The 16582-nt window shown below is 46.8% G+C and overlaps 1 protein-coding gene across 2 annotated transcripts in view; it reads right to left on the bottom strand.

Annotated features, from left to right (window-relative positions):
- MARK3 (microtubule affinity regulating kinase 3) overlaps positions 1-16582 on the bottom strand; it is a 669509-nt gene that overhangs the window by 545489 nt on the left and 107438 nt on the right. For both annotated transcript variants that reach the window (XM_086937855.1, XM_086937856.1), the window contains exon 4: positions 15179-15227. In XM_086937855.1, coding sequence (XP_086793981.1) covers positions 15179-15227 — 49 coding nt within the window. The remainder of the gene's footprint in view (positions 1-15178; positions 15228-16582) is intronic.

Raw genomic sequence — 16582 nt, 5'->3', positions numbered from 1 at the left:
CAGTGGTAGCAAATGGAAGCCCTTCATACTGTTCAGCTCAATTAAAGAAGCACCCAAACCCCGAGTGTGCTGTTCCGCCTGGCACTGGAAACTAGAGAGATGCATATGTCCAGGCATAATGCTGAAAAAATCTGCCGAAGGTCACACCGAGTGCCACCTCCTTCATTGGGAATTCAGGACAAAAATGCGAAAAGTGCGAAAAATACGAAGGCCCTGGTCCGAGCTCTGCACGGCATGTCGGCCTTTCATCCAGACGAGGGTGATAAATGACGTCTCGTTAAATTGGGTAATGGCAGGAACATCTTTGTTACAGCGGAAGAAACCACAGCCACAGGCTCACCAGCTAGAGATCACGCAATGAACACAATTTCATCCTCACAGAGGATGAGATTAGAACTTGATGTCACAACATTGCTTCTGGTCTCGGATTTGCCAAAACACCCTAATCATTCGAGTGGAAATGATTAATAAAAATATAGTAACACGAACATAAGTTCTCAGAAGAACATCACAATTCCAGCGTGGCAACGGGTCTTCGTTATAGTTAGTTTGACAAAACAAAACGTAAAGTTTAAAAAAATAATAGTTAAACGTAAACTGTCAGCGAGGAAAGTAAATACTTTGAAGAAGGGCAGACAAAAACATTTTCCGCCCAGAGGACATAAGTTACTAAAATATAAAAGTCTGAAATAACTTGAGTGCTGGTAAAGACCAGACAGAGCTTGATTACGTTTGGAAGGTAAATTGCTTTTTGAGGGCCGAAGTAGCTCCGTCTGTTTCAAATGCCAGAAATAAAATTAATATTTTTGAAGGCCAGTGGTAACTCGTTTACTTCTGGTTAGCTCGGTGAGTTAAGCAATAGATTAGGGCATTTGGTGCGACCTGCAGGCCCGGGTCCGAGCTCTGGACGGCATGTCGGCCTTTCATCCAGACGTGAAAGAAGTGTAATTAGGGGGAGGAGAAGTGAGGCCTAGGGGAGAGTGGTGGTGAGAGAGGAGAGTGGTGAGAGTTGAGGAGAGAGTCAGGCCTGGAGAGAGTGAGGAGAGGGGTGAGTGAGGAGAGGGGTGAGTGAGGAGAGGGGAGAGAGGCGAGTGAGGAGAGAGAGAGAGGGATTGGAGAGGGAGTGTAGTGGTGAGTGGTGAGAGGGTAGAGTGTAGTGGTGAGTGGTGAGAGGGGAGATGGGGAGAGGAGAGGGGTGGGTGAGGAGAGGAGAGAGAGGAGTGAGTGAGGAGAGAGTGGGATTTGAGAGAGGGGGAGAGGAGAGGGGTGGGTGAGGAGAGGAGAGAGGAGTGAGTGAGGAGTGGGATTTGAGAGAGGGAGGGGAGAGTGGTGAGAGGGTAGGGGATAAAGGGGAGAGAGTGAGGGGTGAGTGGGAAGAGAGGGGGGAGGTTGAGGTTGAGGAGAGAGGGAAGATGGGAGGGGGAGAGGGGCTCATTTGCAACAGAAGAGCTACCTTACTCACTGGCACCAGAAATGGAACATTATTTAGATACAGCAGAAATTGCATATATGATCACATGCACAAGAAATGTCACTCTGCTCACATGCATCAACAAGAAACATACAAACTAATGCTAAATGTATGCATTAAGGTGGTGACAACATTAATAAACTGGCTTGTTATGTCGCTACCAAAATAGTGAGACACCATTGTTTCACTACAAAAAGATATAGGTGACACTACTATTTTCTTTACTCTCGAGTGAAGAAGAAAATGAAAAAGTAGATATTACAAGTTGCCATCACCAATTTGCCTACTGTTCCTGTGTGATCAATAGTGCTCTAAGCATGCTACAGTGCCACCATGCCAAGATGAACTGCACCCAAGAACTAAAAAAAAACGAAAAAGACAAAGGAACCGCCTACTTGACACACAACTATTGTCGTATGCCTGGTGCAATACAAACAACCCAAAAAAAAGAGAAGCCAGCCAAACGTACAAATGTCGTCTGTAAAGTATGCAGCCACTGGAGAAGCATGCTTGTGGGGACTGGGAGGAAGGGTGACGAGACGCAGGCCCTGCAGTGAATAATTAGGGGAGGAGAGATGCCGGGCTGAGGCAGAGCGCATGCTGGGGGAAGGAGACGGGGCTGCCTTTGATGTGGAGATGTCTCGGGGAGCTACCAGTGTCAAACACTTCCAACCCCCAGACACCCACACAAGCAGCGGTGCCAGTTTTCTCTTCCTCTGTGTGTGTGGAGGGCACAGATGGGCTAGCTGTGGAAGGCTGTGTCTTTCAATCAGTATGTGGTTGTGTATCTCTGTGTGTGGTGGGGACAGGCAGAGTTGATTTGTGTGGTTGTGTATCTCTGCGCCTCTGCCTCTGTGTGTGTGGCGGGCACAGATGGGCTAGCTGTGGAAGGCTGTGTCTTCATCCTCTGCAAGTATGTAATTACGGTTTACTGCAACTTAAGTGACAAGCAGTGGTCCACGCCCCACTTGGAAGGCTCTTCAGTATACGTGCAGCAGCTCTACTGTGAAGCGCTTTTCCTGTTCAGTAAAAAAGGTGTTGCAGTCCTGCTGGGAAGTGCGTGTACTGTTGAGTGTAAGTGCAGCAGCCCTGCTGCGAAGTGCTTGTACTGTTCATTATAAGCGCAGAAGTCCTACTGCGAAGTAATTGTACTGTTCTGTGTGTGCAGCCGCCCCGCAGTGAAGTGCTTGTACTTCTGTGTAAGTGCAGTCGCCTGTTGTGCTAGTGTGATTGAGTGTCAGGGAAGCCTCACTTCGAGCTCTGAACATGAGTGGGGTCAAGGCGCGCACACAGAATGGTACAGATGACGCCAGCCAATGAAATATATGGGCGGGGCTTCCACACCACTTTAAAAAAAATATCGTAATACCGTGTGCCTAGCAAAGCGAGCAGCGCATGCGCTGCAATGCTAGGCTCGACCTAAATAAGCATCTGGCTAGGTGGCTACTGAGTTGGCAGACAAAGCTGCTAAAGGCCTAGCAGAGTGACAAAGAAGGCTGCCGAAAGCCATCGATATAGAAGAAAGCTTGACGCTGCCCTGGCCAGAAAGCTTGTTAACTCTACACAGCAAAGAACCAGTGCCTTCTTTTGCGCCATTATTTTTTTCTTTACCCTTTTAATTCAGTATATAATGTATAGTCTTGCGAAAATTCAAAGACATTTTGTAAACAACTCTAGCTTTGGCAGTATTTAGACATCTAGCTAGGCCTGCCATTAGCACGTTGAATTTTATTGACTCTCAGCAGGCCAGAGCAGGACTTTTCCAAGCTACACATCTCTGTGCTTGTGTATTCCAGTGTCACTTATATGTGTCGAAGCTCATTTGTGGGCGAGAACATGCTACTTTGTGGGAGTACTGTGAATTTAAGACTTTGTCTTGGGGCCTGTGTGGATAGTATTCAGAATTCATACATAAGCACTAGAGTTCTGCTCTTATAATTTTTGTTGCTGTGCCTAAGAGGGAATTTGAGGGGATATGACGCGTAAGCATAAGTTGTTGGTACACCAGCCATGCTGTATGACAGGGGAGTCTGCTCATGTGTGGTAAAGAGCAGCCAGTAGGCATGGGAATTGTGTGCGTTGTTGGTGTCTTCCTTTGCACGTGTGAGTGGAGGAGACCCGTGCTCGGCTCTCTGAAGTGTCTGAATGTGGGGCCGTTAAATACTGAAGAGAGGGTCACCTTTGTGCTCACCGGAGCGGGAGTCCTTGAGTGGCTAATGGTGGAGCTTGCTGTGAGGTACATTACTGAAAGTTAACCTCAGTCCAGGCCTCTGCAGTAAAGGAAGAAAAAGCAAATGGCCGGATGGGGGCGGGAGAGCCTGGTGGGGGGGCGGGAATGCGTGCGAGGGGAGAAGTGTGATAGGCAGATGGGCCGGATGGGGGCGGGAGAGCCTGGTGGGGGGGCGGGAATGCGTGCGAGGGGAGAAGTGTGATAGGCAGATGCGCGGAGGGAAGCCGGATGGGGGCGGGAGAGCCTGGTGGGGGCAGGCGGATTAGGGAGATGCTCGTGCGTGTGTGGTCACGTGACCCGCTTTTGTGGTCACGTGACCTCACATGCACTGTAAAGAAACCGCAGTGGAAACGGCAGTGGTTTCACTATTCGATCGAGCCCATGAATTTTCGCCTATTCCATTCGCAAGCGAATGGTAATAGGCGAAACCTAAACATCTGGATTCGGCGAAGCAGTAGCAGCTCGAACAACAAACCCTTTAGCAGTAGTGTGTCAAGAAAGACAGACATGTCCAAAGCAGGACGATGGCGATGGGAAATGGCACGATCCGCGGAGACTCCAGTCACTGGCCTCGCCCAGTTTCCCGGAAGAATATCATACAGAGACTCCCCATAGGGCAGTAAGGGTTCAACACCTGTCACACCTTGATGAAGCAGATTCAATAATCAATCAATCAATCAATCATCGTATTTATATAGCGCACTACTTACCCAGAGGGTCTCAAGGCGCTGGGGGGGGGGATCCGCTACTGCTCGAACAGCTAGGTCTTGATTTGCCTCCTGAAGGCGAGGTGGTCCTGGGTCAAGCGGAGGTGGGTGGGGAGGGAGTTCCATGTCTTGGCCGCGAGGTAGGAGAAGGACCGTCCCCCTGTGGTGGCTCTTCGGATGCGGGGGACGGCGGCGAGGGCGTGGCTGGTCGAACGGAGCTGGCGTTTGGGAGCGTAGAAGTTGAGATGACAGTCACGAAGGACGCTGCAAATTCAAGACCTCAGCAGCTCTCTTTAAAGCTTCCGCAAAAGCTGCACTAGCCTCTGTCGCCATTTGTACGTGGAGAAATCAGATAAGAATTAGGGGAGGGTTGTAGACTACCATCCGTACCCAATGAAGCCCAAGAACCTTCCATAATAGGCTGAACAAAACCTCGTAATGCATTGGTAAGACACAGGAACGCAGAGGTTATGAGCAGCATCCCCGGCGCCGATCAACTACGTCGTATCAGCATGTACCATGAGCGGCACCTCCGGCATCGACTGGAGTTGGGGCGTCGTTGTACCGGCCTTCTGTATGGCCTCATCTGACACCACCACGTCACAACTGGAAGTCGCACCGGGCTGTGCACCCATGCTGTGATGACCCGAGGCACGGAATCAAGAACTACAACAGGCGCCGAGGGCAAACCAGCCTGCATGTTTCCCGTCAGAGTACCCCGTACCTCCTCCAGGGGGAGGCATGGACCCAAAAAAGGCATGCAGAGCCAAATAGTATGCCTGCACCTGGGTCACAGTCACCTCAACTCCAGGATAAGGAGAAAGGCACGGGTTGACTCCTGTGCGGCGAACTCCGTTAAGAAACAGGAGGAACCAGCAAAGACCACGTCATGACGCAGTGAGGCCAAAGGCCAACAAGATTTCGATCCCTTACGGTGGGATTTTCACAACTTAGGTGTGCGACGCTCACAGGAACGACTCCTTGAATGGCCCGGACCGGAACCTCAGAGCGCGACGGAGACCGACGTCATCTGGACTCCGACCGGGATAGCCGCGCCATCAACAGCTTCATTTGCCTTACCAGCAAGGCCTTTGGCTTCAGCCATTTACAGGTGTCACACTCCATGGGGTCGTGGTGCTCTCGTAGGCACCATATTCAAATGGGATGAAGAACCATACCAGACATCTGTCGAGCACAAGTCTCGCACATCTTAAACCACAAAGGCATAGGCACACTGTTCCCGGACACAAAAAGGCCAAAACTACAAACTGTCAGAGGAACCACTTCTACTTGTCTGTGTTAAAGCACAGAAAAGAACAAAAGGACGTCTGTGTGCCAGAGGGAACTTCTATGGCAGCTGCCACATCGAGAGACAAAGTTGTTGCAGATCCATACGCCACTGTCCCCCGGCACTCTGAGGTACTGCTGAAAAATTTCCGGATCCAGTCTGACGCCTGGGGAGAATTCACAAGTTAAGGACTCTGGGGCTAGATGTCTCCATCAGATACACCATGTTAGAAGCCAGTCTTTGACCCCTCACAAAACACCCACCAAATAGGCTGGTAGGGCAGTAATTAAGCAAGAGCATACTTACCCTGCCTCCCATAAGTGGCCAACTTAATTCTTTACTGAACTCCAAATGTACCGTAAGAAATGCGTTACTTACCTGTAACAGCAGTTATCCAGTATTGGTATCTTTCATAGATTCACATGCCTGAATCATTCCCCGTCGTCGGGGTAGGAGTCCCCGGTAAATAACAATAGTAATGTCACATAGACATACACTTAGTACTAGGCCAGAGGCCTCACATTAGCAGCCTATCTAGGTCCTTATGTAAAAAGGACCAAACTTTGGCCAGGAGCCAATCAGCTACCATCACCCTTCTCACCTTCCTGGAAGGAGCCCTAGTCCCTCAGATTTTCGTAAGCACAGTGCTACTGAGAGGGAGAAGGTGAGCCCTTCCAGGGGAGGTGGGTGGGTTGCATGTGAATCTATGAAAGATACCAATACTGGATAACTGCTGTTACAGGTAAGTAACGCATTTCTTATCCAGTATTATGGGTATCTTTCATAGATTCACATGCCTGAATCAGAATAGCAAGCAATAATGAGCACATTTCGCATAATACATTCGTAAAGACATAGCAATCTTATCATAAGTTGTTACACAGTTTACATGATACTCACAACCTGATAAGAAATGTGCGATAAATTACCTGGAAGGTGGGATGATAGGAAGAAGGCTCACCACTAATGAAATAGATGACGTAAGACAGCCTGTCCCACTGCTGCATCCTTCATAAGTTCAGAGTCCAAGCAGTAGTGCTTCGTGAACGTATGTGGTGTCTTCCATGTCGCCGCCCTGCAAATGTCGACAATGGATACCCCAGCAAAGAGCGCCATGGAGGTGGAAACCGCTCTAGTGGAGTGTGCTCGTACTTTTGAAGGCAGAGGGTGGCCCGCCTGTTGGTGACAGAAGGCGATGGCCGCTGAAATCCATCTGGAAATGCTCTGTTTTGTTAAGGCTAAGCCTTTCCTGGGTCTGCTAAATGCAACAAACAATTGGTTGGACTTTCGAAATTGCTCCGTCCTGTGAAGGTAAAATTTGAGACATCGTTTGAGGTCCAATGAGTGAAGAGATCTTTCAGCCGCAGATGATGGATTCGGGAAGAAAGATCGTAGGACAATAGGTTCGTTGAGATGGAAAGAGGACGGAACCTTCGGTATAAACTTAGGGTTAGTCCGTAGAATGACCCTGTCGTTCTTGAACTGGATGAAGGGGTCTTGCACAGAAAAGGCCTGCAGTTCACTCACTCTCCTTGCTGACGTGAGCGCCAGCAAAAGAGCTGTTTTCCATGACAAATATTTTAGATCTGCTCTGTGGATTGGCTCAAACGGGTGTTTCATTAGTTGAGCTAGAACCACATTTAGTTGCCATGTAGGTGGAGGCGCTCTAACTGGAGGGAAAGATCTGAATAATCCCTTCAGAAACTGTTTGATTAGTCTGTTGGTCCATAATGAAGCTCCACACGAAGATCGTCTGAACCTGGATATGGCCGCCAGGTGGACCTTTATTGAAGCATGTGCCAGTCCAGAATTGGCTAAGTGGAGCAAGTAGGGCAGAATTTGTGCTGGAGTAGAAGTGAATGGATGCAAATTCTGAGCTCTACACCACAAACAGAATCTTTTCCACTTGAGGGAATACGTCTTATTAGTACTTTCAGCCCGAGCCCGGGCTAAGACGGCCCTGCATTCCTGTGGAATATCTAAATCCTGGAACTCTCTGAACTCAGGAGCCAAGCTGATAATTTTAGAGATGTTGGATCCGGATGCTGGACTTGTCCCTGGTTCATTGTGAGGAGATGTGGGCATGTCCTGAATAGAATTGGAGGTTCCAGCGATAGAAGGTGTAGCTCCGTATACCAGTGTTGGCGCGGCCACGCTGGGGCTATCAGGATTATGGTACAACTCTCTGCTTTCAGTTTCCGGAGAACCCTGGGGATCAGGGGAAACGGTGGAAAAGCGTAAGCAAAGACGTTGCACCATGTCATCGAAAAGGCATTCCCTAGGGACCTTTTCTGGGGAAGCCAGCTTGCGTAATGTTGGCATTTCGCGTTCACTTCCTTAGCAAAGAGATCCAGGTGAGGTTTGCCCCAACGGGAGAACACCGAGTCGAGCGTCTGCTGGTCGAGCTCCCACTCGTGGCAAAGTGAACGCTGCCTGCTTAGCGAGTCTGCCAGGGTGTTGTCTACTCCTGGGACATACTCTGCCCGCAGAGAAATGTCGTGTTGTACCAGCCAGATCCAAATTTGCTGAGATTCTCGAGACAACGTCCTGGATCGAGTACCCCCCTGCTTGTTCAGGTAGTGCATTGTGGTGGTGTTGTCCGTCCTCACAAGCACTGGGGAGTTCCTGATTCGGGGCAGAAATGCTCGAAGTGCCAGGCGCACTGCTCTCAACTCTAGCAGATTGATGTGGAGTTGTTTTTCTGCCACTGACCATTGACCGTGTACTTGCAGTTCCTGCAGGAACGCCCCCCATCCTTCCAGTGAAGCGTCTGTGGTAATCACATGAGGAGAGACTGGGAGAAGAAAAGGGAGACCCTTGTTTAAGTTGTCGCCCAGAAGCCACCATCTCAGAGCTTTCTTCATGACCTGAGTGATCCTGATCCAGTCGTCGAAAGACCCTGTAGATTGGATCCACTGATTTGTTAAGGCTTCCTGTAGAGGCCGCATGTGTAGGCGACAGTGAGGAATGAGAAAAATGTTGGAAGACATCATTCCTAGCAATGATTTGAATAGTCGAACTTTGACTCTCTGTTTGGCCTGAATGTGGACAGCCAGGGTCTTCAGCTTGACCTGACGTTCTCTGGAAGGAAAGGCTTTCTCTTGTTGTGTATGCAACGTTGCTCCCAGGAAATTGAGACGTTGTGACGGTTGGAGAGTTGACTTTTCCTGGTTGAGTGTTAGGCCCAGATTTTTGAATAGATGAAGGCAGGCCGAAGAGGACTTGGCTACGCCTGACCGAGTCGGAGCTTTGATGAGCCAGTCGTCTAGGTAGGGAAAGACTTGGTGATGATGCTGGCGAAGGTATGCCGCTACTGGTGACAGACACTTCGTGAAGATGCGTGGAGCTGACTTCAGGCCGAATGGTAAAACTCTGAACTGGTAGTGCCTGCCTGCCACTGCAAACCTCAGAAATTGTCGATGACTCTTGTGAATGAGGACATGAAAATAGGCATCCTGGAGGTCTAAGGATACCATATAGTCTTTTGGATTGAGTAGATGTAGTACCTCCTGGAGGGTAACCATACGGAAGGACTGCTTCTTGAGGTATACATTTAGGTTTCTCAGATCCAGTATTGGTCTCCATTGCTTCTTCTCCTTTTTTCTGACCAGGAAGAATCGGGAATAGAATCCTTTCCCCTTCTGACCTCGAGGAACTCTCTCCACTGCTCTTTTCTGGAGCATTAGAGAGAGCTCTTGTTGAAGTAGGCGTAGATTCTTGTGCTGCATAGGACATGGTGGGTTCGGAGGAGGATGTTCCACAAACTCCAAAGTGTGTCCGAAGCGAACTAATTGCAGCACCCAACGATCTGTTGTAATTTGCTTCCAATTGTGAAGGAAGTTGGTAATTTTTCCTCCAACTGCGAATTGTGGAGAAGAGGTGCAGGCATGCTGGAGAAAGCAGTCATTGGCGTCTGTAATTATCCTTCTTTCCTCCTTTCCCTCGAAAGGACGACTTGTTGTAGGAAGCTCGTCCTTGTTGCTGTCGCTGCTGATATTGAGGCTTGTACTGCTGAGAAGAGTTATAAGCGGACTTGTAACCTTGATAGCTGCCTCGATTCTGCTGCCCTCTACCTCTGGATCCTCGAAAGGAATTAGTTTTGTATTGTAGGGTGCCTAAGGCTTTCGCCGTGTCGGTATCCTTCTTAATACCTTGCAGCATATCATCGATATGTTCACCGAAGAGCAGTTCTCCATCAAATGGCATGTCTAGAACTTTGGCTTGCACATCAGGCCGGAATGCTGTGGCTTTGAGCCAGCCCTGGCGTCTCAAAACCGCTGCTCCTGCCAGTTGACGAAATCCTGTGGAAGCGATATCCAAGGCCACATCGATCATTTCTGAGGCAGAGCGTTCGCCCTCCAGTAAAATTTTCTTAACCTCTTCTTTCTGGTCTTCTGGGATTTCCTCTAGATATGGGGCTATATCTGCCCAAATCTGTCGATTGTAGCGACCTAGTAATGCTAGAGAATTTGCAGCCCTGACTGATAGGGCGGACATAGAAGAAAATCTTTTGCCGATGGCATCAAGTTTTCTTCCCTCTTTATCAGGAGGCGCTGTTATTGCCGCTGACGGGTTGCTAGACTTCTGCTGAGCGGCCTGTGATATGACTGAGTCCGGTTTAGTTTGGCCAGTTAAACATGCGGGAGCAGTGTCTGGGGCTTTGTACTTCCTTTCAAGTCTACCTGGCACTGGAATGAGAGAGGAAGGATTTTTCATAATTTTAAGTCCTTGCTCCCATATATAATCGATTACTGGGATGGATCGAACAGATCTTTTGAAGGATTCCTTAAAGTCATGGAGGAAACAGTCCTGCGTTTCCGAAGCTATTTGGATGTTGAATCTTGCAGCCGCTCTCCCTACTATATTATGGAATCCCCCTAAATCTTCAGGGGGTGAATCATCCTGTACTTGCTCTGGGGATGCCGGATCCTGGTTGGCGTTGTCATCAGAATCCTCATCATGTATTTCACCTTCCTCATCTTGGACTTCATCATGTCTCATTTCTTCCTCATATTCATCCTCATCAGAAGAAATTTGAGGAGGCAATTTCTCTTGCTCCTGATGCACAACCAGCGGAGGTGGTCGCTGGCGACGTAGAGGGGTTGGAGCTTCCTGCTGCGCTGGCACACCTGAAGCAGGAGCAGAAGACGGAAATCTTTGCCTATAGTCTGAAATCAGAAACTGTAGGTCAGAGACAATTGACGCCGGAAGGCATACCATAGGCTGAACAGTGGTATGCTGTCGAACTTCTTCTTGAATCGTCACCTCTTCAAGATCTTCACAGTCTGAACTCTCATGAACCTTGATGTTAAGATGAGAGGGACTGGATGCTATGGGAAACATGTTCTCCACGTCAGGGTCTTCTGCTTCTAGAAACTGCGTTGGCAGCAGTTGCTGGACTTTGCTAGGTGAAGTCATCTCTGGTGTCACCATGCATGATGACATCTTAAAATGGGTATAGGAATACTTCAGTGATGGAGAGCCCTTTGAGTGTAGATTCATTGTAGCGTCTGATGGAGCGTCTACAATAGTTGACATTTTATCATACATTTTCATCGTCGACTGCATCGACGTCGATGATGTCCTCGTCGACGTCGACGACAATGCCCTCGTCGACGGCGGCGTCGACACTGCAGAAGTCGACGACGATGGCTTCATTGACGGTGTCGTCGTCGACGGGCTCGTCGACGATGGGGTCGTCGTCGACGGTGTCCTCGTCGACGGTGTCGTCGTCGACGGTGCCCTCGTCGACGGTGTCCTCGTCGACGGTGTCCTCGTCGACGGTGTCGTCGTCGACGGTGTCGTCGTCGACGGTGTCCTCGTCGACGGTGTCCTCGTCGACGGTGCCGTCGTCGACGGTGTAGTCTTCGTCGACGAGGAAGTCTTCGTCGACGGTCTCGACGTCGACGGTGTCTTCGTCGACGGTGGCTTCGACGACGATGAAGTCTTCGTCGACGATGAACTCGACGTCGACGATGGGTTTTTCGTCGACGCTGGAAGCCTTGCCTTCGTCGATGATGAAGCAGACGTCGACGGGAGCGTCGTCGACGGTTTTGTGAGAGGAATAACAGAAGGTATTGACCTACCCATCGTCGACGACGTTGTGGCAGTGGAAGCCATGGAGAAAGTAGACGCCGTGGATGTCGAAATGGATACTGTCGACATCGTCACAGGCAGGCCAGAAGATACCACAGCAGGCTTTTTGAAGGTTGTCATCTGAAGAGAAGGCTTGACCTTAGGATGACCCTCCATAGATTTTGGCTTCTTGTGAGGAGGCACAGCAGACTGACCTGGAGATGTCTGTCGAGGCCTTTTAGGAGAGGAGTGGAAACTTCTGAAGGAACACTCACTCTCACCTGAGGAGACTTGGTCCTTGTCCTTCAGTCTCTGGAGCCACAGAAGCAGTCGCCCTTCCCTGTCTTTCAATGTCTTGACCGGGAGAGTGCGACAAATCTTACATTCCTTGGCAGAATGCTGAGGATAGAGGCAGTACAAACATTCTTCATGCTTGTCCTCTATGTGTAACCTCATTTTACTACATGAGGCACATGGCCTAAAAAGACCTTTTTTAGGAGTAGTAGACATATTAAATACTAATACTCCTTTTCCAACTAACTCTGAAGAAATAGTAGGCAAAAAACCAAAGATATAGGAAAAAACCTGAGCAGAGCTCAGTGGAGACTCCTCTGCACGACGTGCGGTAGAAAATCTGAGGGACTAGGGCTCCTTCCAGGAAGGTGAGAAGGGTGATGGTAGCTGATTGGCTCCTGGCCAAAGTTTGGTCCTTTTTACATAAGGACCTAGATAGGCTGCTAATGTGAGGCCTCTGGCCTAGTACTAAGTGTATGTCTATGTGACATTACTATTGTTATTTACCGGGGACTCCTACCCCGACGACGGGGAATGATTCAGGCATGTGAATCTATGAAAGATACCCATAATACTGGATAACTAAATCTGCATCCAACGACAGGCTTTGCAGCTCCGTGATAAGGGTGCTGAAAATTTGCGGCTCCCTACCTCAGAGTCTAAATAGGGTTACACGACTCCAGCTGCAGATGGAGCCAAATAAATAAACAAATTGGACTGATGCAGAGTAGGCTGTGGAGAGATGTGACCTTAGGGCGCAGACCAGGTTATGCAATCCAGGGATGGCTGCCTTTAGTGAGGCAAGCAGGCCATAAGGTACACTGAAAAGTAGCAGTCGTTTACGGGAGGCAAGACTAGACAAGATAAATCTCAGCCCCAAGAGGATTAGGAGGAATGATACCAGGTTGTGTTTCACCATCAGTTTTCAGCTCTGATGGTGGAGAAATGGTAACCAGTCGGAAAAACAGATCTAGATTAGTTCGACCTATGCCTGGATACCGTCGCAAAATGGACTCTAGATTATTTAAGACCAGATGTCATTAAGTAAGTGTTTGGTAGGGCTGCAGAAATAGCGACAGGAGCCCTTAATTGACAAAGGCAAAGCCTTTCCAGTTTCAAGGTGGCTGAGCAGCAATTATTTGGTTCCTACAAACAAAGAAGCTTAGTCTGCAATCCCAAGCAACAATTGCTTAACTCTAGTTGTTCAGATGTCAAGCTATCAGCTGTAAAGTGACAGAGCGGTATTGACCCTAAAGCCCCTGTAATTAGTTTGCAGATTGAGATGAACATGGAATCTGAACAATTTGGAATCCGTAGCTCTGCAAGCTTCTACTGACTTTCACATGCTGCGCTCTCTCCATCTTTGAGTGTGAACTAGAAATCATGTGAAAGGATGGAAAGTAATAAAAAACCAAACCATAGAAATTAAAAAAAATCACCCCCTCCCACTACAATCACCATACCGACACCTTTAAAGTTCTCAGCTGCATTTTCAAACTATTCAGATACGTGGACTGGTTTGTTGCCACTGCAGACCAAGAGATGCCCCCTCCCTAAAACTATAGTCAGCTGATAAACTTCAAATCCCATTCGGGCCAGAGGGGTGACTGGTGTGCAATAAAAGATGTTTGATGGAAACCAACACAGTGCTTTGAAACATGCAGTGCTGCAAGGCTCTAGATTTTGCTAAGAGTTTCAGGAACCCTGCTGCAGATATCTGATGTGCCAGGCATAGAGAAAAGTTTGCAGAAAATTCTAAATGCCTATAGTACAGCAGAAAAAAAAGCGACTTGACCAACCACCCTAGCAAAACATTGCACATCCATGGCCTCAGACTCAGCACTTTGTTCCTTGACCTTTCCATTTCCATTTCTTCACGACGGCTAAATTGAAGACTCATATTAATAAACTGCAGTTATCACTTTGAAAAATTCTGGCTTAACTCGCAGGCTTTCACACATATCTATCTGCTACAGACTAAGCAGACCAAAATGTAGACTACCATAAACTATAATGTTGCTTCAGCACACTTCCGGGAACATCATGGGTATTACAGCATACACCACACAACCAAGACCAGAAATCGTACTGGCTTCTAGTGTGTTATGAAAAGTTGTTAATATTACAAAACAAATAATGTTTAATAAAAGAAAAATAAGAAGCGAGGGCAGGATTGAGACTTGTGCCATGCAGACTGCACAAAGATCACTGAAGTGTGAAACAAGCTACAATATGCCTAAAAACAAGAGTGAAACACGCATGATGTAATGCAATGACTCAGGGGTATAAATGTAACCTCAGTATGCTAAGATGTTGTGAACAAGGCGGGTGCTTACCGCCGAAACGCGTCAAGCAGCCTAAATGAGTGAATAAAACTTATTTGGAATCAACAATTTCACGGAGTCAGTGCCTTACTTGCATGCTGAAGTTTGGAGTGTTCCTGATATGTGTGTGTATATGTATATGCACAACAAACTATTTTTGCGTATTTGCACATGGAAAATGTTTGCATAAATGTACTCCTTGCATTAGTTGTAAATAATTACACCGCAGTCGTTGTAAATATGGGTTGATTCTCTGCTATATATATTTTCAAATGTATGTGTACAACTACCTCAAATGTGGTCCCGTTGCAATATGGCTGAACCATTGACTGCATTCTATAGTACTAAGGTTGCAGCTTGAGTCCTTCTTTTAGTTCAATGTAACTGATTGAGGCAGTTTGGCGCGTTTTAAACAATCAACCAATGTATATAAACCTTGTATATACCGCTTACCCGCTGACAGTGAGCAAGGGCGTTCACGCCCGAAACGCGTCTGTTTGGCAGTGTGTTGCACCTCTGCACTTTGATGAAATAAAAAGGACGAAGAAAATACCTTTGAAGTCTGGCTGTGGATTTATCCATTTGTGTCTGCGCACTGGGTTTTGTTGTGGAAGCGCCGCAACCTCCGGTTGGAATCTATATATATATATATATATATATATATATATATATATATATATATATATATATATATATATATATTTTCCCTTGAGCAAAAATACAAGTAAATAAAACAGCATTTAAGGAGTACTGAACACAAGAAAATCTGAAAACTATCAAAGAATTTACCTATGTTCGGATGATTTAGAATTTTCATTATTCGGACTTCCCTGAAAAGCTAAAAATGAAAAAAGCAATTTATTAAAATCACAACACATTATGCTGCATTCTATTCTATATTCACATCACTAAGCTATTCAGAAATTGTTATTAAAAATGTGGACAAACTTAAAAGGTACTAAAGAGAGAACATACAAATGTAGTCTGTTACAAACATGAATGAAATAGCACATCTTATTACAACCGTAGAATCAAAAGTGAAGAAAAAAATATTACCAGCTGCAAATTTTATTCAATTCCTAGACAAGACTGGAGGTTGCTATTATGTTCCTCTTACTAGTGAGTCTACCACTGCTCCAAGAATTTCCTGTGGGACAGCTGTGCTACCCTAGATCCTCACAAGGTGAATTATACGCTGTTTTAAACCTGCTGCACGACAGCTGCATGGAGCTTCATTGGATGCACATGCTCAACACCTCTTCTTACATCTGCTCTTTTCTCATGTGATAAGGTTGGGCAATTAATGCACTCACACAATCAATACAACTTACGACTTCACTTAAATATAAGCCGAAGTATGTGTGTGTGTATAATATTATATATACATATATATATACATATATATACATATATACATATATATACATACACACACACACACATATATATATATATATATATATATATATATATATATATATATATATATATATATATATATATATCCATCCAAATGAGAGATGGCGTCTCTAACGCCCTTCCAAGCGGGTCGGGCTTGTTTAGGGCAGACGTCGCCGCGCATCAATATTCCACAATGTCTTTACCAGCTCCTGGCAAAAGAACAAGCAACTCAAGTTTGTGGTTTGTAAATTGATTTATTTGGCCAGGAGCTGGTAAGGACATTGTGGAATATGGAATATAGATAGATATATAGACATATATATATGTACATACATACACACACACACAAAAAATAGCTAAACGCGTTAGCACTCAACCTGTTGATCATGTACTCTAGAATTCCTGGTATGCATGCCTAAATGACAACCCCAACCACAACATGCAAGATCTTCCCACAAACTCATTTGAATATACCTCCAAAGACCTACAAACACCAAAGAGATGCAGCACCAACAGCACACCCCACTGCTCACCAACCACCGCTCAAAGAGACAACAGAAAACATAAGGCATGCCACGTGACTGACTCAAGCATATGACAGCACCTTAATCTTCACTCTGGTGATGGTAGGCTCTCTTAAATGTATAAAACAAGACATAAGGCTAAGCAACAGACAAATTAGATAAATGACAAAGCTCCAAGGCACACAATCCTGGATGCAAATATGCACTTCAAGCACTCCAACTTGGATTACAAACGGGTTAGCCAAATTCTACATTACCAACAGATCAG

The sequence above is a fragment of the Lissotriton vulgaris genome, chromosome 9, assembly GCF_964263255.1.
Source record: "Lissotriton vulgaris chromosome 9, aLisVul1.2, whole genome shotgun sequence".
In the NCBI taxonomy this organism is placed as follows: Eukaryota; Metazoa; Chordata; class Amphibia; order Caudata; family Salamandridae; genus Lissotriton; species Lissotriton vulgaris.
This window is presented reverse-complemented; position numbering and strand designations above follow the sequence as displayed.